The 24812-nt window shown below is 30.0% G+C and overlaps 4 protein-coding genes across 24 annotated transcripts in view; 1 reads left to right on the top strand and 3 right to left on the bottom strand.

Annotated features, from left to right (window-relative positions):
* Positions 1-22: 22 nt before the first annotated feature.
* LOC126850000 (vanin-like protein 1) lies at positions 23-5245 on the bottom strand. 2 transcript variants are annotated; one of them, XM_050592556.1, is made up of 11 exons: positions 5213-5245; positions 5002-5118; positions 4375-4527; positions 2921-2993; positions 2440-2564; positions 1870-2019; positions 1585-1731; positions 1342-1502; positions 1054-1268; positions 867-971; positions 23-787 (listed from the first exon to the last, which is right to left on the bottom strand). In XM_050592556.1, the coding sequence occupies exons 4-11, from the start codon at positions 2991-2993 to the stop codon at positions 87-89; spliced, it is 1677 nt and encodes a 558-aa protein (XP_050448513.1). In that variant the 5' UTR covers positions 4375-4527; positions 5002-5118; positions 5213-5245; the 3' UTR covers positions 23-86. The 2 variants fall into 2 exon arrangements, with proteins under 2 accessions (XP_050448513.1, XP_050448514.1); XM_050592557.1 differs by having other exon boundaries at positions 4375-4524.
* A 137-nt stretch (positions 5246-5382) lies between these two features.
* Positions 5383-24812, top strand: part of LOC126850009 (synaptotagmin-7) — a 150069-nt gene continuing 130639 nt past the window's right edge. The window contains exons 1-2 of one of the 4 annotated variants that reach the window (XM_050592583.1): positions 5910-6027; positions 23104-23225. Coding sequence is in view for 1 of the 4 variants with exons in the window: in XM_050592581.1 (XP_050448538.1) it covers positions 5884-6027 (144 nt within the window). In the remaining 3 variants the exon portion in view is untranslated. Of the gene's footprint in view, positions 6028-16867; positions 17427-23103; positions 23226-24812 lie in introns of those variants that run through there. The other 3 variants (XM_050592582.1, XM_050592581.1, XM_050592584.1) reach the window with 3 other exon arrangements.
* On the bottom strand, positions 6487-8125 carry LOC126850040 (cytochrome b-c1 complex subunit Rieske, mitochondrial-like). Its single transcript, XM_050592645.1, has 4 exons — positions 7786-8125; positions 7457-7603; positions 7107-7284; positions 6487-6778 (listed from the first exon to the last, which is right to left on the bottom strand). The coding sequence occupies exons 1-4, from the start codon at positions 8123-8125 to the stop codon at positions 6487-6489; spliced, it is 957 nt and encodes a 318-aa protein (XP_050448602.1).
* LOC126849997 (vanin-like protein 1) lies at positions 7859-12833 on the bottom strand. 17 transcript variants are annotated; one of them, XM_050592542.1, is made up of 9 exons: positions 12739-12833; positions 11037-11106; positions 10681-10727; positions 10163-10312; positions 9873-10019; positions 9619-9779; positions 9331-9545; positions 9144-9248; positions 7859-9066 (listed from the first exon to the last, which is right to left on the bottom strand). In XM_050592542.1, exons 2-9 carry the CDS (start codon positions 11101-11103, stop codon positions 8300-8302), a joined length of 1659 nt encoding a protein of 552 aa, XP_050448499.1. In that variant the 5' UTR covers positions 11104-11106; positions 12739-12833; the 3' UTR covers positions 7859-8299. The 17 variants fall into 17 exon arrangements, with proteins under 17 accessions (XP_050448499.1, XP_050448505.1, XP_050448497.1 ...); XM_050592548.1 differs by having other exon boundaries at positions 10681-10724; XM_050592540.1 differs by having other exon boundaries at positions 11037-11107; positions 12639-12828.

Genomic DNA, 24812 nt, shown 5'->3' with positions numbered 1-24812 from the left:
CGATGAAGACATTGAGAATGTATTACTTTGTAAAAGATATTTTTATTAACATTACAATATTATTAATAATGGAATATCAGAAACTGCTATACATTGTTCTTATTAAAGTACCTCGAATATATTCCAAATGTTGTTAGATTATTTGTATTATTGCTTAAAAGCATATTAACATGGACATGATCATCATGAGCACGTTCATTATACGTCCAGTTTTCAGAAAGCGGAAGTAAATCTGAACGTAACGTGGACGGCATGATTAAAATGTTCTTATAATCGTAAAACGTCGTATCGATTTCTATTTTGCTGAATACTGTTTTCGATTCATGTACAGAACCGCACGATGAGACTGAGTTATTTAAACACTGAATTATACCGCATGTGCGTATGCCAGCTTCGATAGTAGCGTACAGATGAATACCACTAAAAACAACTAAATAATATTTTGTACTTGGATCTATTGTCACAAATTCTACTTTAAAATCACAGCAGAAGTCATTCTTGCAGATATTGTTCGTGACATTTCCTTCCAAGGGAAATATTTCAAAGGCATTAAGATTATCATGTTTTAAAAATATGGTATCATTATCTGCCATTGGGCTGGCAAATTGCTTTTTCCATAACTTCTTTTGTATATACTTCTTTTTATGGCTGTAAACTTTGTGATCATAGTCTTTCGAATGATTATGATGGTCCTTATTAAATTTACCTTTCTTTTTGGGTACTTCAAACACCAAAATTTCATCGCATTTAGTTTCAGATATTATTGCTTTACCTATTCCCTTACAACCTGCATGATATATTATCTTGCAGAGACATTTGCATGACAAATCTCTTATAAGTAACATATAAAAAGTAAATTTAATTACCTAAATAAATTCCACTGCCAGTATGGCCAAAATCTAGGTCATTATAACCGGAAGTTAACAAATTTACATCTTCACTAAACGACCATCCTGCTTGTGTTTGTACAGCTAGAATAATTAATAATATCCTGTTTTATATTATATTTTTGATGAATCTAAATTATCATACAAACAAATTTATCACAATAACTTGTTAAGAATGGTGTCACAGAAATCCATGCTGTAGGAAACACAATGTCAGTAACTTGATGAACCCTTGTTAATTGTAATGCAGGCTCGTAAAATAATATATCAAAACATGTAAAAGTTCCGAATTTGACTCCAAAGTCAGTATCGAAAATTACTATTTCTGGTTCTAACATCACATTAAACCGTCCATCCTCAAAAACATTCGTTTTACGATATCTATTTATCATAATCAGACATCAGTATAATTTTAGACACACACAGTTTGCAATGTTGATGATAATAAAAATACCTAGCAATAATCTTTCCCGTGCGATCAAATACAACATTGCTATTATAATACAACATCTTATCTTTTGGACATATATCTCCAGTGCAAGGCAGTTTCTCAGCAATATTAATTACCACATATATTTTATTTTTTCTAGCAGCACACGATATCTTTTTCAGAACCTATAGATATTTTGTAATAATTAGAAAATTTGACTTACTAATTTTGTGGTTTTAAAAGATCTTACAATACACAAGATAATACCTCACTGACTTCAATATTACTGTCAGTACAAGGCGTATAATTAAATGAAGCAGCAGGGATAATAATTGTCAAATTTTGCATTTCTTCCCTTTTGGAATAATTAGATGTTGTTAATCCATTTTCAGGAAAAACAATTATGTCAGCATTCTAAAAAAAGTAAATTTCGATACTTTAAATAACTTTTACATACAGAATGTGCATTGGTAAGGATATACTTTTATGTTAAACTACATTAATTTCTTTATATGAAACATTTAAAAGTAATATTTTCTTAAAAATACTTACATATGCTCTAGCTGTTTTAATGTACTTGACATACGCATCAGAATTTTTCTTTAAAGTTTCATTACGATCTATTGCATATTTTGAATGATATTCTACTACAGCTGCTATATAAGTTGATGAATCTGGTGTTGACATCTGTGCTGGTGTTGACTGTTTTTACATATGCAAACAAAACTGTTATTTTAATGATAATAAGAATCAAGCTTTCTATTGATAGATAAAAAAAATAACAACATATTTTTTTAAATAAATAGTTAATGCCAAATATTTCAGAAAAAATTTTGAAAAGATCTTACAACATTTTTGGATAAAAAGTATAACTCACAGGTAAATGTAGAATATATTGTCTGCTGATAAAAAAACGAATGTTTTTTAGAACTGTTTCAAATTTTAAGATAAGAGATTGCAACATGTATTAAAAATACATGTATAATCTAATTATAGATAAAAAAATAAAAGCTGTCCACATTTGATAGCTTGAAAAACATTTTCACTTCTAATTCCAAATAAATAAGAATTGGAAACACAATTAATAAAAAATAGAATTTATATGAGTTGTATAATACTTACAATAAAGTTGCAGTAATCTTTATCCAATCTATCAATATCTTCTTTTCCATTGCATGTGAATGCACGTTCGTCATTATCACATTGGAACCATTCGGGTTTCTTGCATATTGGATATTTGTTAAAGTCTGTACATTATTGAGACAAACTTAATTTATTAATTAATTTTAAAAAATGCTAAGAAATAATTCGATTTAATCAATTGTACATTTATTTTACATCAAAATACTATATGATATATAGTCTCGTTTTTTAAACAGAAAAATATATCATATATATTTGATATATATAAAAAATTTACTTACAAATAAAAATAATTTTCTAAATATCGAAATATTTAGAATATATAATTAAATATTAATATATAATTAATATATAATTAAATTATATATTAATTTATTATATATAGAAAAATATCTTTGATGTATAGAAAAATTTATTTACAAATATAAATAATTTTCTAAATATCGAAATATTAACTTACCAAGATTGCCATAACAATAAAAATTCAAGGAACTACATATAAGTAATAGGCCCACAATAATATGCGCCATCATCTGCAATAGAAAATGCCAAAGTTTTATTGCAGTTAAATAAATTAAATTCTTCCAACTAATATTTCATTATGTCATTTAAATATGCATATATTAAATTTTTGAAATATAAGTAGAATCAAAATATAAATAGCTGTTGTAAAGTACAGAATTTGATGTGATAGATATGCTATTAGAAAACATATAATAATCTATTGTTAATTCATGACAATATGTCTAAGGCAAAAAAAATTTAGTACATTAATAGTTTACAAAGTTGCTTTAGAAATGTTATATATCTAGAACAAAAATTGGGATTATGAATCTTCAAGTCTTATATAGTAATAAATATTAGGACATAACTTTCAAAATTTTATGTTATAAAATCGATTTTTATATTATATTATTATATTATTTAAGCAACTCAATATATATAAAAGAAGAATCATTTCATAACAGAATTTTCAGAGCATTTTATTTCCTTCTAAACTTTTATATTTATATAATATTGGGCATTTTACAACATTTCATTGAAAAACCTGAATAAAACAGAATTCATGAACATGTATAGTATACATGATGTATATTACACATACATATATATAATGTAATATATTTGATATAATATATTTTTAAAATAATATTTTTGTATATTTTATGTGTTATGTTCTGTGAATTTAGTTTGTCTTCTACTTTCTAATTCAAAATTACATAGTTGTCTAGTAAATATACATAACCAGAAAAGAATAAACATCTCACTCTTTCTAGATATTTTAAAACTTAAAATAACATGTCTATAAATTTAAATTTGCATCATGTGTCATTATTATGTATAGATACAAAAATATTATGCGCATAAATTCTCCAGGCACTTGTTAAACAGAAAACAGTTGATGTGTTATTATAGATATGATAGCACAGATATTTTCAAAGCATGCATAATGAATGACAATTAAAAAAAAGAATTAGAATCTCACAAAAAAATAAAATATTAAATTAACACAAAATTTAAAAATTAAATTAAAATTATCAACAAATTTTTATTTTATTCAAAAAGAACAAATAAAATTTTATTAAGTCAGTATCAGATTATATATTGAAAATTGAAAATTAAAGATTGAAATTTGTTTAATCAAAGTAAAAGGAACTAAATATTACTATCTTGGTCAAATTTCAATCTCCATCTTTAATGCGTTGTCTATATTTTACAAACTTAACATTATTAATAATGTACAAAATGCATAAAAGCATCATTGGAGTATTGGAAACATTAATATAGATTGTTTCAATGCTAAACCAAAAAAATAATTACTTTGTCCATAAATAATGATTTCTATGTAATAATAGTGATATTAATATCATAGTGTATTTGAAAGAAATAGTGTATATACTTATACTAGTGTACCTTGTGGCAGTTTCAACTTTTTTTCACGTTGATTCGGCTTTTCTTTCGTTCTTGACGAATGTGTTATAGCAATTGGAATCATGCATAAGATTTCCCTTTTATATATATACCCACATATATATGTCGTACAATGTATATAATATGCTGTTCCTTCTAGCAAACAAGAAAATTGTACATACTATATTATGCATAGTGTCCACAAAAAACAAGAGCATACTGATAGTAAAATTCATAAAAATGTAAAAACACATAGTTTCCTTTTTTTTATATATACTTCAACTATAAACAGTTTTTTTTTTTTGTTAAATAAATGAACTCAAAATTTAAGATTGGTTTCTCTTTACTCAGTTCCACATAAGCTTGTAAATGTAATATAATGTAATATAATGTATAACTATAATGTAAATAAGTGTGTGTATATATATATGTTAATCATGGTGTTTTTTGTACATCAAGTATTTTGCTTTGCATAATTATTTTCATATTTTATTTCTATAATTTTTGTTTTATTTTTATTTTGTATGACACATGCAAATTTTGATATATAAGAAAGTTGTATTAAATGAGACAAAAAAAAACTATTAATTAATAATTAATTAACAAGATTAAGAAGCATTTAACAATTACCTGCACTTTGTAAACATATTGTAAGGTCCTTGATAGATTCCAAAATCTGAATTCTTTCCATCGGCAGTGTCATTATCTTTTTTTATGTACATTTACAGCTATTTTTTAATTAGAGATCTATAAAAAAACCGTTATTGACATATATAATTTTCATCTCTGAATTCATTTATTTTTCATAATAAAAAGACTGAAAAATAATATAAATACTTACAGTAGGTTAGAACGTCTTTCTATCGATAAAGGGACATTTGGTGTTTGAACAGAGAATCGATTGTATCGCGCTCAACTCTTATTGGTTCGCCACTTTGATCGATACTATCGATACTATCGCAACACGAAATTGCGATTCTCGAAATGTTGAACTACAAATAACGAATCAGTCGCGTCGCGCTTGTAATCTCATTGTGCCGGAGATTTTTCGCGATTATTATCGTTTAAAAATGTGATTCGGGCGCGATTAAATGTCGAAAGTGTTCATTGTTAACGTGAGTATGCATAGATAATGTGCGCAATATCCGATATACACCAATATCGCACGATTTTGGAAGTAATCGCTTTTCGTGTATGTGTGTGTGTGTGTGTAAGTGCTCGAGTCAAGTAAAAGTAAAAGCGCGTATTTCACGTTATTTTATCGCCGAAATCTAATTCGTCGTGGTAAAAACTATTGAAAGTGTTTGTCTTAAGGTGAATATACCGTGTACGATATTCACTATATGCCAATTTCATGATTTCTCGGAAGTAGTATAGTAACCGCGTTTCCGTGTATGTGTATGGGGTCGAGTTTAGCCGAAACAAACGCGTATTTCGCGTTACTTTTTCGCCAAAATATAAGAAAAGTGTTTATCGAAAGTGTTTATCTTAACGTGAACATGCCTAATATGTATGCCAATATCGCGATTCCGTCTCTGTGTATGTGTACACATATGTTCGAATTCGACCAAAGGCCTCTCCGCATATTTCATCTTATTTCTTCGCGGCAGTGTGTTTCATCGGAACAAAAATGCAGTTAATTGGAATCATCGTCGAGTATGTACATATATGTGTATCTTATTAGAATTTTAATGTCTAAATTAATTTTGTTTAATCTAAACTCAAGTAGATAAGGTGACGTCATTAAGATGTTATTGAGACGTCATTTGACGTCACTATGCTATTTGGAAAAATGACATGATAATATTAGTAATACTCCTTATTTTAACAAAAAATTATTAATTAAAATTATTATTTTCTATGTGAGAAATAAGAATTCGAGAAGCAACGATTTAAAAATATTCTCCTTCTAAAATTTACATTTTGGAAAAATCAAGCTTTATTTTCAATGAAATTATTGGAGAATTTTATAAAATCATTTGATATAATTTTCGATTTTTATCTCTGCGCGTCGTATCATGCGGGAAAAAAAAATTGTATTCCCTACAACGATGTCACATAAGTCGATTCATACTTATCGCTTAATATTTATTTCAATCTAAAAAAATATACGCATCATCCGATAAGGATATTATTATCGTTTGTGAATTTGTATTCGGGTATCTCCAAATTGGTGGCCGCCGGACCTTTTCGTATGCGACCGGCCGCGTCAAAGTGCGAACCGTGACACGGACAAAAAAAGCCGCCCGGTATAATGCCGGCATTCGGAATCGGTATGCATCCCAAGTGCGTGCAGATCCCCACCACGACCAGCCACTCCGGCCTTTTGATCCTATCGTCGTCCGTTTCCGGATCACGTAATTCCGATATGCTCACGGCTCTCTCTTGTTCGATAATCGCTTGAGTCCTGTAAATATTAATAAGTAATATTATTCTTGTTGGTCACCGAAAATAAATTCATCGACTGCACGGTGTGCGGGAATTTATTCTGAATTACGAAAATGTAAAATACGCGTATGTGAAAATTCAAAATAAAAATTTATCATCATGAACGATACATTGAATTTGAATAATGAAATTTAATTAAATAATATTAAATGGAAGTAGAATATATATATATATATATATATATATATATATATATATATGTTGAATAATTTTTTTTTAAAACGGCAACTATTCAGAATTTTTATTATCTTTGGCTTATAATTATTAATGTGCACTAGATCTTTTACCGGTGATAGATAAAAACAGGTTTTCCGCGCCACTTAACGATCGATACTTTTCCTTCTGGTATAGTATCTAATTTCACTTCTAATTGAGCTTCCGCCAATATATCCCGTGAAGGCGACAAGAAAAGTACATGATGTAATAAGTGAGCCTTGAAGGCATATAATGCAGTAACTCCACCGGCTGAAAATGTCATATATATATATATATATATTTAATTTTGTATGCTCTCTTCGATTTTAACACAGATTTGTATATTTGTATATTATCGTAGAAAAGACTTTTTTTTTTTTAATGAACAATGTACCAACAAACGCAATATAAATATCTTAAATAAAATCTTTTTGAGTCGCACCAAAAGAGGCAACGCAGTTCAGCGCTTTTCTTTTCTCGAAACTTTTCGAAGCCGGTTCTTGGGGATCCTGCGAGGAGTTTCGTCGATATTCTTCGAAATTAGGCCTCGGTATATCAGTATGGGCATATCTGTACAATTTTTTGAAGTCTAAATCGAAATAATATAAAAACAATTATATATAATGACTTTATCGTTCATTAAAGACAGATAAAAATGTTCCATTACTCGTTACATTTGTATAATTGTTATAAATTTATAACAAATTTATAGAAAATATTTCAAAAATATATTAAAAGTTGATATTTCATATATATGAAACTGATACTTACGGTTTATTGGATACGGTCGTAGCAAAAATAATAGATATTTATCGTAATTCGCGATGAAAATATTGAGAATATATTGCTTTGTAAAAGACATATTTATTAGTAATAAAACATTATCAATACATTTATATAGTATTATTATTATTAGCCTATTTGGCATGTATATACATACGTTTAATATCTGAAGTTTCGCAAAAGTTCTATGTGTCTTTTTTCTCACTTCAATTGTCAATAATATAAAAGATACACACGCAAGCGTGCGCACATATATACATACATAAAAAATATATTTGATACCAAAAATTAAAATTTTAAAGTGATGAAGTTGAACTATTAAAGCCATTCAAAAATCATTAATAAATTTATAGACAAAAGATACAATTTCTAAATATATATATAAAAAAAAATAATATATGTATATAATATATTTAACATACACATAAATAGATATATATATATAATGTATATGTAGCTATATATAATGTATATAATTGTTACATACACAAAATATTACAAATTATAATTTCGATATACACAAACTTACTAATACTATGTAATAATAGATAGCATCAGAAACTACTTTATTTGCATTGTTCTTATTAAAATATCTTGAATATATTCCAAACGTTGTTAGATTATTTGTATTATTGCTTAAAAGCATACTAACATGGACATGATCATCATGAGCACGTTCATTATACGTCCAGTTTTCAGAAAGCGGAAGTAAATCTGAACGTAACGTGGACGGCATGATTAAAATGTTCTTATAATCGTAGAACGTCGTATCGATTTCAATTTTACTGAATATTGTTCTCGATTCTTGTACAGAACCGCATGATGAGATCGAGTCATTTAAACATTGAACTATACCGCATGCACGTACGCCAGCTTCGACAGTAGCGTACAGACGAATACCACTAAAAGCTACTAAACGATATTTTTTACTTGGATCTATTGTCTCAACTTCTACTTTAAAATCACAGCAGAAGCCATTTTTGCACATATTTTTCGTGACATTTCCTTCCAAGGAAAACGTTTCAAAAGCATTAATATTCTCATGTATCAAAAATACGGTATCATTATCTGCCATTGTGCTTGCAAATTGCTTCTTCCATAATTCCTCGTGTATATTCTCTTTTTTAGAGTTATAAACATTATGATCGTAATCTTTTGAATGATCGTAATGGTCCTTATTAAATATCCTGTCCTTTTTAGGTACTTCAAATACCAATATTTTATCGCCTGTAGTTTTAGACATTATTGCTTCCCCTATTCCTTTACGACCTGCATAATATATTATCTTGTAGACATTTACATGACAAATCTCTTATATGCAACATATAAAATGTAAATATAATTACCTAAATAAATTCCACTGCCAGTATTGCCAGAAGCAGGTTCATTATAACCGGAAACTAACAAATTTACATCTTCACTAAATGACCATCCTGTTTGTGTTTGTACAGCTGAAATAATTTGTAATATTTTGTTTTATATTATATTTTTAATGGAATTAAATTATCAGATCAAAAAAATTATCATATTTACCTGTTAGAAATGGTGCTTCAGAAAACCATGCTGTAGGATATACAATGTCAGTAACTTGATGAAGCCTTGTTAGTTGTAACGCAGGCTCATGAAATAATATATCAAAACATATAAATGTTCCAAATTTGACTCCAAAATCAGTATCAAAAATCACTATTTCCGGTTCTGATGTCACATTAAATTGTCGTTCCCCAAAAAGATTCGTTTTACGATATCTATTTATCATAATTATACATTAATATAATGTTAGGTATACATCGATTGCAGTATTAATAATAATAAAGATACCTGGCAATAATCTTTCCCATACGATCAAATACAACATTACTATTATAATAAAACATCTTATCTTTTGGACATTTATCTCCAGTGCAAGGTAGTTTCTCAGCAATATTAATTACCACATAGATTGTATTGTTTCTTGCAGCACACGATATTTTTTTCAATGTCTATAGATTTTTTATAATAATTTTATAATAATTAAAAATTTTGATTACTAATTTTGTGGTATTAAAAGATCTTACAATACACAAGATACATACCTCACTGACTTCAATAGTATTGTCAATACAAGGAGTATAATTAAATGAAGCAGCAGGAATAATAGTTGTCCAAGCTTGCATTTCTTCCCTTTCAGGAAGTTTAACTGTTGTTAATCCATCTTCTGGGAAAACAATTATGTCAGCATTCTATAAAAAATATATTTAGATACTTTAAATAATTTTTATATACAAAATATGCATTGGCAAAGATATATTTTGTATATGAAACATTTAAAATTAATTAAAAGATATGAAACATTTAAAATTAATATTTTCTTAAAAATACTTACTTTTGCTCTAGCTGTTTTAATGTGTTTGACATATGCATCAGAATTTTTCTTTAAAGTCTCATCACTATTTATTGCATATTCTGGATGATATTCTACTACAGCGGCTATATAAGTTGGTGAATCTGGTGTTGACATCTGTGTTGGTGCTGACTATGTTTTGGCAACAAACAAAGCTGTTATTTAACAAGAATTGAGCTTCCTATTGATAGATAAAAGAGAGAATAATGACATATTTCTTAAAATAAATAATTACTATTGCAAAATATTTGGAAAAAACAGATCTTACTACATTTTTGGATATAAAGTATAATCACATAGACAAATATAGAATATACTGTTTCAAATTTTAAAATAAGAGATTGCAACATGTATTAAAAATACACGAGTAATTTAATTATAAATAAGAAACAAAAACTATCTATATTTGATTAGCTTAAAAAACATTTTCACAAATTCAAAATAGAATTGGAAAACAATTGACAAGAAAATAAAAAACGTATGAATTGTATAATACTCACAATAAAGTTGCAGTGATTTTCATTAGATCCATCAGTACAATCTTCTTCTCCATCATATTTAAATAATAACATATATTCGCCATTATCACATTAAAACTAATCAGGTTTCTTGCATATTATATATTTGTTAAAGAAATCTTTATATTATTGAGAAAAACTTAATCTCAACTTAATCAATTAATTTACAAAAATGCAAGGATGTAATTCAATTTAATCAATTGCAAATTTATTTTAACACATTGATATACTTTACGATTGTCTTGATATGATACTCTTTTTTGAATAGAGAAAAATGTATATTTAAAAATTCATTTATAAATATAGATATTTTTCTGAATATCAAAATATTAACTTACCAAGATTGCTATAGCAACAAAAATTCAAGGAGCTGTATATAAGCAGCAGGTCCACGATACGTGCCATTGTCTGCAAAAGAAAATGTCAAAGTTTTATTGTGATGAAATAAACTAGACTTTTCCAATCAATATTTCACTGAGTTATTTGAATATACACATTACTAAATGAAATTTTGAAATAAAAATAGAATTAAAATGTAAGTAGCTGTTGTAAATAATACAGAATTTGATGCAATAGATGATATCTAATCATTTTATAACAGAACTTTAGAGCTATGAGCATTTTATTTTGCAACATTTCATTGGAAATTTTGCAACATGGATATTTTGCAACATTTCATTGAAAAAGCTGAGTAAAACAGAATTCATATATGAGTATAGTATATATATGTATATATATGTAAATAATGTCTCTGATATAAATATTTGCACAATACTTCTCGAATCTGACGTGTCATATTCAATGAAATTATTTCTACAAATTCAAAACTACGTAGTTGTCTATTTTTAGTAAATATATATAACCAAAAAAAAATATACGTCTCACTATCTCTACATACTTTAAAGCATCTCTTATCAGTTCATTTCGAGTTAATAAGACTTTTGTTGCAAAGTCGATAAGCAAAAGCATCATGTGTGTTATTATGTACATTATTATGAACATTATTATGTACAGATCAAGAGACACAGTAGTGTCTCGTACGATACAAAAATACGTTATGCGCATGAATTCTCCAGATACTCGTTAGACAGAACACAGCTGATGCATAAAAGAGCGCGGATATTTTCAAAGCATGCGTAATAAATGAAAGGCAAAAAAAGAAATAAAAAGAAAATGTAAAAATTAAAATTATAATAAATTAAAATTAAAATTATAATAAAATTAAAATTATATGATATAATTAAATATAATTATATAATAAAATTAAAATTATAATATTAACAAAATTTTTTATTTAAAAAAAAAAATTTTGTTAAGCCTGTATCAGACTACGAATTGAAAATTAAAGATTGAAAATTAAATATTGGAATTTGACTAATCAAAGCAAAAGAAACTAAAATTTCCTTGCCTTGATCGATCAAATTTCAATCTTGAGTCTTCAATCATCTTCAATGCATAGTCTAATACGCATTTCAGATTTAGCATCGTTGAATAATGTGCAAAATTTGCATACAAGTATCATTGGAGGTATTTAAAACATTAATATACATTATTTCAATGCTCGTAAACAAAAAGAATAATTATTTTTTTACTCATGAATAATTATTTCTGTGTAATAATAGTGATATCAGTATGATAAATGAGTTGTGAGAAATAGTATACTTTGTTGCTTTACTATATTTTATGTTTACGAGTATACGATAGCTTGATTAAAAAGTAATTAGGAGAACGTCAACTATGCGGATATATCTTTTAGGTAGTTTTCTGCTATTACTATTTAATAAAGCATTTCCGGGGGATTTGCATTTACATAAAACCTTTTCCCGTGAAATCTACTCGTAGAGAATATGCTGACGAAGTTCACACGGAAAGAAGCGGAACATTCTCGCGCGCTATAAACTTACAATTAAATTAAAATAAAATAAGTTTCGAACATATCCAATATCGCAAGGTAGTGTGCCTCGTTGACAGAAATTGTAATATAATTACCCGGTAAATCACTTTGCCAACTATTCGCGACAAGAGCGGCGTAATGCTTACTAGTGCACCTCGTGGCAAATTCAAGTTCCTTTCACGCTGACTCGGCTTTACTCTCGAAGCGTTCTGAGCGAATGTTTCACGGCGATTGGAGTCACGCGCCGGACTTCCCCGTTTATATATGTATACGTATATACATATATATACAATGTGTATAATATGCTGTACTCTCAAGGAAAGAGGAAAATTTTTTCTGTATTATTATGCATAGGGTGTTCATAGAAACCCAAGAGCATAGTGTGACGGTAAAATTCGTAAAAATATTTACTTTCTTTCTTTTTAATATATATTCCGACTATGACCAATTTGTTAATTAAATAGACTCAAAATTTAAACCTACATCGTAAATGCATAAATAATTCGCACGAATTGTTGATATTGTACGATTATCGGACGAGTGGTAAAGATATTTTACGATTGGCCATATTTTAAATTCTTATAGTTTAAAAATTACTATTCGGAATAAAAAATTATTTTTTTTTATAATAAAGTCTTTTGTTACAATAGTTTCCTAAGTTTTAATTGCTCTGTATATAACGATAAGAATCAATACTGATCACAGTTTTATATCTCAAAAGATACTGTTATATTTCGTTGCTTGATTGTTATAATAATTTATATCGGGATTAATATATATGATAAGGATTTTTATTTCGCTTCATAATACGAGCTTTTGTTTATTTCAATTATTGTAATAATAATAATTATTGTATAATAATAATTATGTTATAGTTATATAATAGCAATTGTCTTTTTTTTTTTCAAAGCTGATGTAGTACGTTGACCGTATTACGCTGGTAGGAAATGCTGAGTAAATCTTTCATGTCATCATTTTAATCTTACAATCACGTTTTGTGTAATCATTAAAAGAGTTAAAAATGTAACAGAGATAAAAAGAGAGATAATGACGCTAAGATATTTTATTCACACGATGTCATACGATAATGCAAAATATTTTTGTCATAAATCTGTTTTAACAAATATAAATACATACATACATTTGAATTTAGAACAATAAGTATATATAAATATTTGAAAATAAAATGTAGAGCTTTTTTCTTGCAGAAATAAAAGACAAAGACATATTTTTTCCAGTAGAAATTGCACTCAAAATTATCCCGTCATTTATTATAATAATTAATATACATATAGAACACACGCATACTTGAGGAAGAACATGGATCCAAGATTTATTGGTAGTTAATAAACACTTTTCCCAATTTTAGTAATGCTGATTTTATATGCATACGTTACGTAGATGTTAATTTCGTGAGATGGTAACTCGACTGATTTCTTTCCAAACATACTTATTAGCACAGTCAGCGGTTCGAATCTCGGATAAATATACAGTCTTGACTGCAAAATATGTTACCATCATCGGTGTACCGATCGTGAATCTAAAAGTATCCCTTTCGTGTATATAGTACAATCTTGTTTTGTAAAAAAGAATAATTTATGTACGGTATTTTGTGTATATGTACATGCGCCTCACACATTATACGTAACAAGAAAGTTATCGAGAATTTCACAGGAAAAAGTTTTCTGTTAGTGAAGTTACAGACTCATTTATGGTTCAAAATTGTAGTTTAAATTATAATAAAAAGCATAATAAAATAATAAAGAATAAAATCGGACAATTTTTAATTGTTCAAATAAAAAAATATGCTAGCAGTCGCAAAAAAAGAAGATTATTTTTCTGTTTAAAAAAGTGAAGAAACTTTTTCCTATAACTTTATATAACTTCGTCTTATAACTTTTTTCTATATTTTTTCTATATTAACAAAGAAAAATATACTATAATTTTTTAATTAAAAAAGCCGATGAAATTGGAAATTATTTGATTAATTATTATATTATTGCTTATTAAAATGACATTTGAAAAATGCTTTTTTTTTAAATTTTCTTCTTTATAATAATGTCAATTATTCCGTCAGAATATATTCCTTATCAATTTATTCATAAAACGATTTGCAAATAGTCAGAGCTCAGAGATAATACAATATCATAAATATTTTTTTTTCTAAAAAAATTGTTTAATATCAAATGTATTGATAAATGAATGACTGATTTGATACATCGTATTTTTGGTAGCATTTACATATAACATGATCCGTATTCATATTTAGTATGAATTGTAAATTTAATTTACTCGTGAATATATAAATTTAAACAAAATATTCCCAATAAATGAATTAGATAGTTGATATCTGTACAACGTGTCGTATAATCATGAGCACTTGTGGTATTTTTTTGTATGCAAACAACAGACAACACAAAAAGTCAAAAGATATCTTAAAAATGTTTAAAGGACGATAAGCCGTCTTTAAGCAGTCTTTTAAACATCTTTTAGGAACATGTGCTGTCTGGAAATAGACATCGGCGCAATCGGAGTATTAATCCTGATTGAACTGATTGCTACCGAATTAAACCAAGTTTCAAGATTGTTTGGTCCGTTGTATCAAGTTTGTTTAATTAGTGGTCCTATGGTGATCATGATTGACTGGATTTGAGGGTTGTTAAGTATGAATCCGTCTTATTCTAATGGATTGAATCTTGAGATATAAATGAGATAATCTGCTTATGATTATTTCTATATTCTCTCTCGCTTCATTAAGCGATTAATTCAGTTTGTAAGAACTAATTCACTTTTATTCTTCGTAACTTTGATGCCGGTAAGCTTAAAAGAATTCTAAAGCAGCATCTCTCTCCTCATCTCGAGTATCGTCGACGCGATTTGTCGACAAAAGAGATCTTCGTGATTTATCAGAGATCATCGTAATGCTTTATATTAAGAAATCATTACTGAAGATAAATTTTTCACAAGAAAGATATATTATTCATCACTAATTATTTGTCTTTCGATTGTTTTCTGTATTGTAATGTTTTTATCTATTGTTGTACTGTTGCGTATACTTATCTTATAATTGTGTTGTAATTACACACACACACATCTATATCTAATACATTTTTTATCTTATATTTTATTTTAGATAAAATAATTATATCTAAAAAATTATTTATGTTCATAACTTATTTTTTTCAGGATTTATTTTAATAAATTTATGTTTTAAACAAAAAAAATTCGATTATTTTTAATATAATGGCTTTTTTGTTATTTTTAATTATTTTCAAGAATAATTCAATGCATTACAAGTTTTTGAGAGACAAATATTTTTTTATAAATAAATATTTTTGAGATAAGGAAATGAAGGTAAAGAATATAACATTTTTTTTTAAATAACAATACACTAAAAACTAATAATAATTTTTCTTCTAATTTATATATTGCAATTTTGGTTGATGTATATGAGTTAGAATTGCTATAGAGATTTCGACTCCTTAATGAAACTTAAGAATCTAATATTAGCGGAAGAAAATTAATGTTTTATGTGTGAAAATATTTAAAAGCTAAATTTGTTAAATTGTTGCATTGAATATTGGACTATTTTGGCGCTATAAATTTCGACATTTTTCGTTTAAATTAACATAGTTTGATCTACCATATATCGTATTCGCTGAAGAGATAACTACATTTAGATTGTTTAATTCTTTTGGGATCTTCGGCATCTTTGGAATGTGCACGGAGAAAATTTTCTGATTCTTTTTTTTTCTTCTCTTCACAAAATATTATTTAGAAAAGGCTTACTTTTTAAAAGAATTGCTTTCATTAACTTCGCGAAAACATGATTCCGTACGATTCGACTTTTTGCATTGAAGTTTACTGCATTTCAAATTGCCTAAGAAAGTTTCACGGCAATTTTATATGTTAAAGTTTTCGATCCGAATGTTACGTAAAGTCACGAAAAATAAAACGGATACGATCATACGATTTCGCGTTGATTTTTCATTTCTCGCTTCACGCGCAAGAGAGAGACAGACAGGACAAAGAGCCGTTGCAAGTGAAGCCTCGGGAGCGAACAAGTCGTGTGCAAGTCGCGGGGGTGTGGTGGCCCATAGGATAGGGTAGGTAGGTAGGTGGATAAAGGTAGGTAGAGCTCGTCGTGGTGGTGCCGTAGTTTGGCTGGTGCGCAGGTGGGGGTTGACCGCGCGCGCGGGGGAGCGTGGGGGTATGTGGGGGGTAGTAGCGAGCTCGTGAAAATCCATGGTGGGGATTCGCAGCCGTGAAGCAGCAGTGCGTCGCGACTCTAGCTGCCACGCGGTTGTCTATCAATCTATTGTCTCACAATCGGATTTCCCTATCTTCCTGTTAGTAATCAGTGAGACCGATCGTATCTATCGGTATCCGATCTTTTCTCCTTTCTGCTCTCTTTTTCTCTTATCCTCTCTCTCTCTCTCTCTTTCTCTCTTTTCTTTCCCTTCTATCTGTCTTTCTTGCATTATCTATTTTATTCTCTTTCTCTTTCACTACTTCTCTCTCTCTCTCTCTCTCTCTCTCTTTTCCTTTCTCTCTTTTATCTCTGCGAAAAAGATTTCCACCATTTGATTCGTCGCCGCCGCGCTATCAAGGTCGGGTCTTTCTCTTTGGTCCCCGGTACCGTGTCATCCTCGTCGATCATGATACGCAGCGTGCCGTTGAGCGCCGCTTGAGTGTCGCACGTCAAGGTGTCGCCCGTGAAAAACGTGCCCTCGTGCAGTGTGTGAACGCTGGTTCGCCCTCCAACGGCGGGCGAACCGCGTCCGGTGCGCGTCAGCCTAACGCGTTTCCGCGGCGCACCGTGTACCCCATTTCCGTGAGTACTCTCCTATATGCTCAATTATAATTGCGCATTGATAACTGGGGATGATTTTCGAACCTGCTCCAAATTCTGGAAACGAAACCCCGAATTCGGCGATGCCGAGAGGAATGCGGCGGAAGATGAACTCTTGTCTTTCAGAATAATTAAGGCTGTCGATACGTAAATAAATCGACAGTTATTTAAACTCACATATCAGGCGATCAAAAATTTATTCTGCATATGATTGTCTGGAGCAAATTCGTGTATTTGATTCATCTCATACATATTTTACAAGTGTCCCAGGTATTAATGCGTCGAGTTTGTATTTCAACGTACTTGGCATCGAGGGTGTTGAGACCATATATTTTCCCGCATTTAGCAACGATAAATTCACATATTTGATATTTGTTTTTTTTTTATTACATATGATTTTATGTTTACACATATATGATATGAGGATTTCTTGCATTTTTTATAAATATAATATATGTACTCGCTCTTTTATGTGTTAAAAAGTTAACTCCACGAAGTGCATTGGTTTTTATAAGAAAAAGATGAATAAAAAAATATATAGGTGCGTTGTGATCACAAAATTTATAGCGTGCCTCGTGTAAAACTAATTTTTCGCTGCTGGTGAAATTTATTATTTGCGCAGCAGTCTTTCAGGGTACATTATTTACGATGATATTTTGTCGACAGAACTTTATTACATTCAGCAAATTTATTACGAGATGTACTCTTGATTAATGGACTTGGGCATAATCTTATCAACTGCTAAGGCAAGTGCATCGACACCCGTGTACGAGAATTTCTTGTCTGTATTTTTATTTTACTTTGATTAAACATTTTTTGAAAAAGAAACTTTGTGTAAACGAAAATATTAATAATCAAGTCTTCTCTTTCCGATCGTCTTCCGCGCTTTTGCATTACAGATAATTAATTTGATTTTTAAAAAGAAAATATTAAATTATTCATTTGTAAGAGAATTCAATAAATTATTTGTCGGATGAATTATTTTGTTGCAAGCAAAATAATTAATTACCGCACGTTATTTCACGATGGACAATATCATATTATTTTTATCGCGTGCAAAAATGTTATTTCGTTCAAAATTGCGTATCGGAAAAATGGACTGGCCGACTTTTTTTTTCCTTTCCACTGGCGAGAGGGATCTTTCGATAATCAGTTGAGGGAGATACGCGTAGTGACGTACATAATGGAGTATGCAGGCCATAATGATAAGAACGGCTATTTCATTTTGCCGTTCGATCGACGAGAGCGGATGTGAACAAGTTTTGCGACCGCCGTTGATGATTAGAACCGCCTTCATTCGAGAACAACAAATCGATATTTTACACCGTACATGTCACCCTTTTTTATAGCGTATTTATTTTAAAAAGAGATGTCCGCGCGCGTGGATTGTGAACTGAGATGGAACGAACAAGATCGAGGGTCTCGTCGAAGCTCTACGTAATATATTCACGGAATTAAGGCTTATCGCGCTTTATCTCGCTGATATTTTATCTGTCCATTCTTCTAATTTATATCCGCAGAAGTAAAGTTATCGCTGCATTTTTAATGATTTGAAAGGCTGGACGCGGAATATTATCGAAGCTGCTTCAACAATGATTGAACATAGGATATCGTACATAATCAATATTGAATGGACGGATATGTTATCTTCCTTTTATATAAATTTAGGATCAATTTTTTTACAACTGACGAGAGAAGAAACAAATCTTATTAGATTTTTATATATAATATTTTAGCAATTAAAAAGAGGTTGTTAATTAAAATTCCGATAAAATTAATTTTACTTGAAATCGAATAACAAATATTATTTCATCTGTTCACTTTTAACTTACAATTTAAGAACCGCTCTATATTTTCGTTAACGAGAATCGACTGCGAATGCCCAAGAGATAACGTTATGTCTGCAGTTTCTGTTGCTGTTAAAATTTAAAATGTGAACGGAAAGGAAACGACAAGACGTTCGATGAACGAATTATTGCGTCGGTGAATCTAGTCACACTATCTTCAGTAAATTTACAGAATTTTAATTTCTACTTAGAAAATTGGATATGCAGTGCGAAAATGACTTTAGTCACGCAATTGGAAAGAAATTAACCATGTGCATTGTCTCGGCAATTTCGTGAATCTTTGTATTTTAAACTTAATTTATTCAAAATTGCTATATTCGCAGGTGGATTATTTTAATTTCGTGTAGAATATCGTTCAGTTGCTAAAAGTAGTTATTATACTGACGTATGTAGACATATATATATATATATATATATATATATATATATATATATATATGAACATGGATAATTTTATCTTGCACTTAACGGCGCGTAATTCTCACGGGGCACAAGTGCTTATTAATCGAGTGTATAATCCTGAATGGACCAAAGTGATGTTGGCGAAAATTAATGAACCGTGGAATTTTGCCAATTTACCTTGTTCGGACAAAATGTTCATTCCTCGATATACGAAACGAGTCTTTCCTTTTTTTTTTTATCTAGTCTTAAAAATACATTACTAAATGATGACGGTAAACTTTGCGATTCTAGAGAACTTGATGTGGACATTCGAGTCTCACCGTGTATGAAACATTTTACGTTTTGCCGAATCATATTAAACTCGCAATTGGAGTTTAAGAGAAACGCGAAAGGGCTGCGGTTGACGTATGACGTATAAATAAATACAGACGCAAATCTCTAAGCGAGCACAGCCAACGAAGTTGTTGCGCCGTCACTCGGAGATTAAAACCAGAATAATTGCCGTCTTGATATATTCGGAATTACGTTGCGGAGAGAAGAGAGAGAATACTAACAGGAAATTATATAGCGAAGTAATCTGCGCGAGTCGAGCGGAAAAGTGTAAGATAAAAAATATATATTGTATTTATGGCGTAGAAGGATAGGACGATCATTGTAACGATCGCGCGCGTAATTAATTATTTTATGTAAATTATGCGACATATATTTCTGTGGCATTCATATCAAAATTAATCTCACTGAGAAATATCATCCTTAAAATGTCTTTTTGCATTAAATTGAGCGTGTTACGCGTCGTAGAAACGCGTCTTCGAATTTTATACTGGATTGCTTTTCTAAATCAACGACTTTTTATGTCATACGATTATACGATTGAATTTATGTTGATGTACGATATTTCTATTCGACGATTCGAGCGTTTGTTTAAAACACTGCGAGTAAATTAAACCGTTTAACCTCCGATCCCCCGCAAAGCCACTCCTGCGGCAAATAAATCTGCCAGAATCCCGATTTGACTTCTCAATTGATTAAAGGATGTTAGTTTGCATATTCTGTCTTATGTTTTTTTTTCTTTTTTTTTTTATTTGACTACATTTCTCGTCGAAATATTTCTCCTCGAGATATTTCCTTACGTCTGACTGAATATGCGGGACTATCGCTTGCGTGATTTCAAGGTCGAGAGCACGAAAACCACCTATAGTCAATATTTATGTAGGTCAGGTACTTCTCGGTCGCTCCCTCGGCGACCGGAAGAGTCTTCATTAGATGTCGTTATTACACTACTCTCTCTTGATAAGCATATTTGATAAAGTACTTGATTACTTGAATTAGTTCCTCGGTGCAAACAAGTGTATGCTTGCGGAAAACTGTATTTTGAGAGTTTTTTTTTCATTTGGAAATTGGGCAAATCAATTGGCAATAAAATAATTAAACTCGATAAAATTATTTTTATACTATCTAATAATGTAATAATGTAAAAATTTTTATGAAGATTACGCATCTGTAATTAAATATTTCTTATAAAATGCGGTAGAGAGATTGCTATATTTTATTATACGTTTATTTATACGTTTAGCATGAATTTTGCAAACACGTGAAGTAATAAATGACACGAAACGTCGACACTACGCTGCGTGACTTCCAATGGAGGTCACTTTACACACCCACTATACGTATATGTATTTGTGTGTGTATGTGTGACAGAAAGAGACTGGTACAATAAAAGTAGTTGTATTTTGAAAAGCAATGTATTTTGAGAGAACGTGTACAGAGTATTTTGCATCGATCGCGTATAATATTTTAACGGGAAATTCTTCAATTTTTTAATATGTATAGCATATGACATATTGTCATTTAGAAACGATATTTAATAGTGTACACAATTTTTGCGGCTAAATATAATAGTTGAAGAAAAAAAATCAATAAGGACTTAATAAAATTTACGTATTGCAAAGTTAATCAGCTTGGAGTTTATTTTTTTCTCAGCAAAAGTTTGGACATCAGGTATTTTCAAGTACTTAGCGATTGAATATGGGCGTCTCCCGCGAGTCGAGGAAGGAAAGCAGCTATAAACGATAAGGCTAAACTTCTCACTTAACTTTAAGGGGATTTTACTTTAATCGAATTTTAATTTGAAGCTTACTCGTAAAGACGATATATTACGTTGAATATTGGAAAATTGCGATGGACTACTTTTCTTTACTCATAAAGTCATTAAAATTTAATAAATTGCGATGGACTACTTTTCTTTACTCATAAAGTCATTAAAATTTAATATGATTAACGCGAGACGCCTCCACATAGCTAGCCTTTTCTTCTCTAGCTAACAATAACCTGAATATGCTTGTCTATTTCGCGCGACATCGATTTGTGGAGATCTATCATGATCTCGCACGCGTGACGTGCGCGAGTCTTACTTTGTCATCCATCAGACGATACTTGCATTAATATATTCCGACGTTCGCGCGCGCGTCTGTCTGTGTATACGTCGATCTCGCGTAACACATGTATATATATTTCGATTTCCACGAGGCATTAGAGCATTATTGACAGCACCGGAGCTGTCATGCCGGAACAATTGAGCTACTTCGCTTAATTGCGCCGACTAGTCCGTCGCGTCCGACTAGGAAGTGGAACAAAATAGAATGTGGTAATGTTAATTATCGTGTCGAGATCGATAACATTTTTTTTTTTTTTTTACCTAATAAACTTCCGCATGACGCGCATTCGCATTCCGCAGGTACGCGAATTGTATGCGCTCTCCGGTGAGTTCCCGAAATTTCGGCTGATCGATCTTTGAGAAGAAGATGATCCTTTCCATGTGGAGAACACCTGCTTCGGATTGACGGTGCCAATCCGAGCTGTCGTCTCGACCTCTCCATAATCCATTATTGATTACAGGGATATTAATTATACGAGCGTGCTCAGCGAGACATTTGCCGCTCGTCGTTGTTACATATGACATAATTCTTAATTTCTCCTGGGGTAACGTGACGCAAATAGGAAGTTTATTGCGCGATTGGCGAGCAAGAATAAAAAATTGTAGAAAAAAAAAAGTATTTTTTTTTTAATCGATAGTCTTTTCCAGAGAGCAGCTACGAGATACATTTTTTATTGATTGAATTTTCTATTGATTTTTTATTCGAGAATGTTAAACAAAAAAAGACTTTTTTTTTTTTTAATGAGAAAGTGTATTTTCATTTTCGTTCAACAGAAATTTTAATTTTTTGTCCCGCAAAAGTTAAAGAGCTGTAATTAAGGTAGCTCAAGAAATTAAAAGATGCACAGGTTTAAAATAAATTTTTTTCTTTTTATTTCTTGATCATAGCACGGAAGGATTGCATCAGAATGCTCGATAGAAAACTTAACTGTACGAGAAGATATCTTCTGATAAATCGCTATTTTCTTTCCAGGTGATTTTCACCTTGCGGAGAATGTAAACGCGCGTGGTCTTGTCGGACGGGCTCCACCCCCATCCGCCCTTTTCATGCTTCAATGAGGATTTAGGATATAGGTTCGCATCCTCGAATTATCGGTAAGTTTTCACAAATCTATCAATGTCTATTTAATATTGCTTTTAAAGCGCGTTTATCTTCGCGTGGAAGTGCACATTTCCAGATTTTCACCGCTTTTCTTAAACTTGGAGCGACGAATACAAATATCGCGATCTGGGCGAATCATTAATCATAACGCCTGCGAGTCTTTTGCAAGATGTTGCGCCGCGTAAGTCAATATTATATGAGAAATGGGGCGGGGTGGGGGGGGGGGAGTAGTAATATAAACACATATCTGAGAACGTTGTTACAATATAAAATATAATACGCAATAGTCTTTTTTTTTTTAGATAAGGATATAAATATTTTTTACTTGATGTATCTCATTTTGACATGCAAACATGCCATTGACGAGAATTAGACGGAGTTTAGCGCGAATCTTTTAACGCGATTTTCGGAGCGTGACACTTTCAATAGAGAAGCGATTTTCTACTTTGAACTCACCGTATACGTGACCGGAAATTCCGCGACCGCTAACATAAATTTTATTCTAAATACATTGAAAATGAGTGTGCGTGATTCGTTGTTGGTTAACGCGCAGTAGAACTGAATTTTCCTACAGGAAATCGATATTATCAATCGACGTACCCTTTCTCTGATGTAGGCAAATATAATAAACTGTACATACATAGATTGTATATGGATTTATGTACAGGAAGGCTGAGACGGTTATTTACATATTTATTGAGTAAGTGATTTATTTATTTAGTATTTATTTTTTTACGTTATTTTTTTACGTATTTTTATGTTACGCTTAAATAAATTAAATATTTTTTGAAAACATTTTTATGTAAATCGCGAATTCATTTTACAATTTCTATAATAAAATATTTTATATCCAATCTTAAAGCGCGTCTACTATATATAAAAAATAAATGTTTGTTTCAACTTTTTCTTTGCGACTAGCCTATCATTAATTTATGCGTTGTACAAAAAAGGATAAGAGAGACAAAAGAGATTAAATTAGTTATATATATATTTTTTTTTCATTGCATTCTTTTTTGTAGTCCTTAATAGCTTAGAGATTTGTTAACCTGTTGTCGTAAAAGTAGTTTCACGGCCTGGTCAAGCTAACTTTATGACTGGAAAATACAGATAACACTTCGGTAGAGGTGTACCATAAATCTTAAATAGTCCTTAAAAAAGGAGAGAATGTTTAAGGGCCAACGAAATACTATAGTGATTTGTATGAGTGCATTTAATCTATTATTCAATCTCGTAAAAGAATAATGCAAATTAAATAAAGTTGTATCTTAACTTATACATTTGCTATTTTATAAAAATAATAATATCTTTATTTTTTTGAGTACAAAGCAAAGAATATGAAAAACAGAATAATCCGAAAGCCTGCGCATCAAGCGATTTATCTCTAGCTCTTTATATTAAAAAATCTTTTTCATTTAGGAAAATGTTTTTTTTTTCGTTAATATTACATGAATTATTATTTTTATTTCATGGAAATGATCATCATATAACAAAGTTCATATATGAGACATGAAAAAGTGCGTTGAATATTTATTCCCTCTTCAAAAGAAATATTTGTTTTATGATATACGTATATGCAAGCT

This window comes from Cataglyphis hispanica, chromosome 5 (genome assembly GCF_021464435.1).
Source record: "Cataglyphis hispanica isolate Lineage 1 chromosome 5, ULB_Chis1_1.0, whole genome shotgun sequence".
In the NCBI taxonomy this organism is placed as follows: Eukaryota; Metazoa; Arthropoda; class Insecta; order Hymenoptera; family Formicidae; genus Cataglyphis; species Cataglyphis hispanica.
The sequence above is the reverse complement of the archived record's forward strand: the minus strand, read 5'-3'. Positions and strand labels throughout refer to the sequence as shown.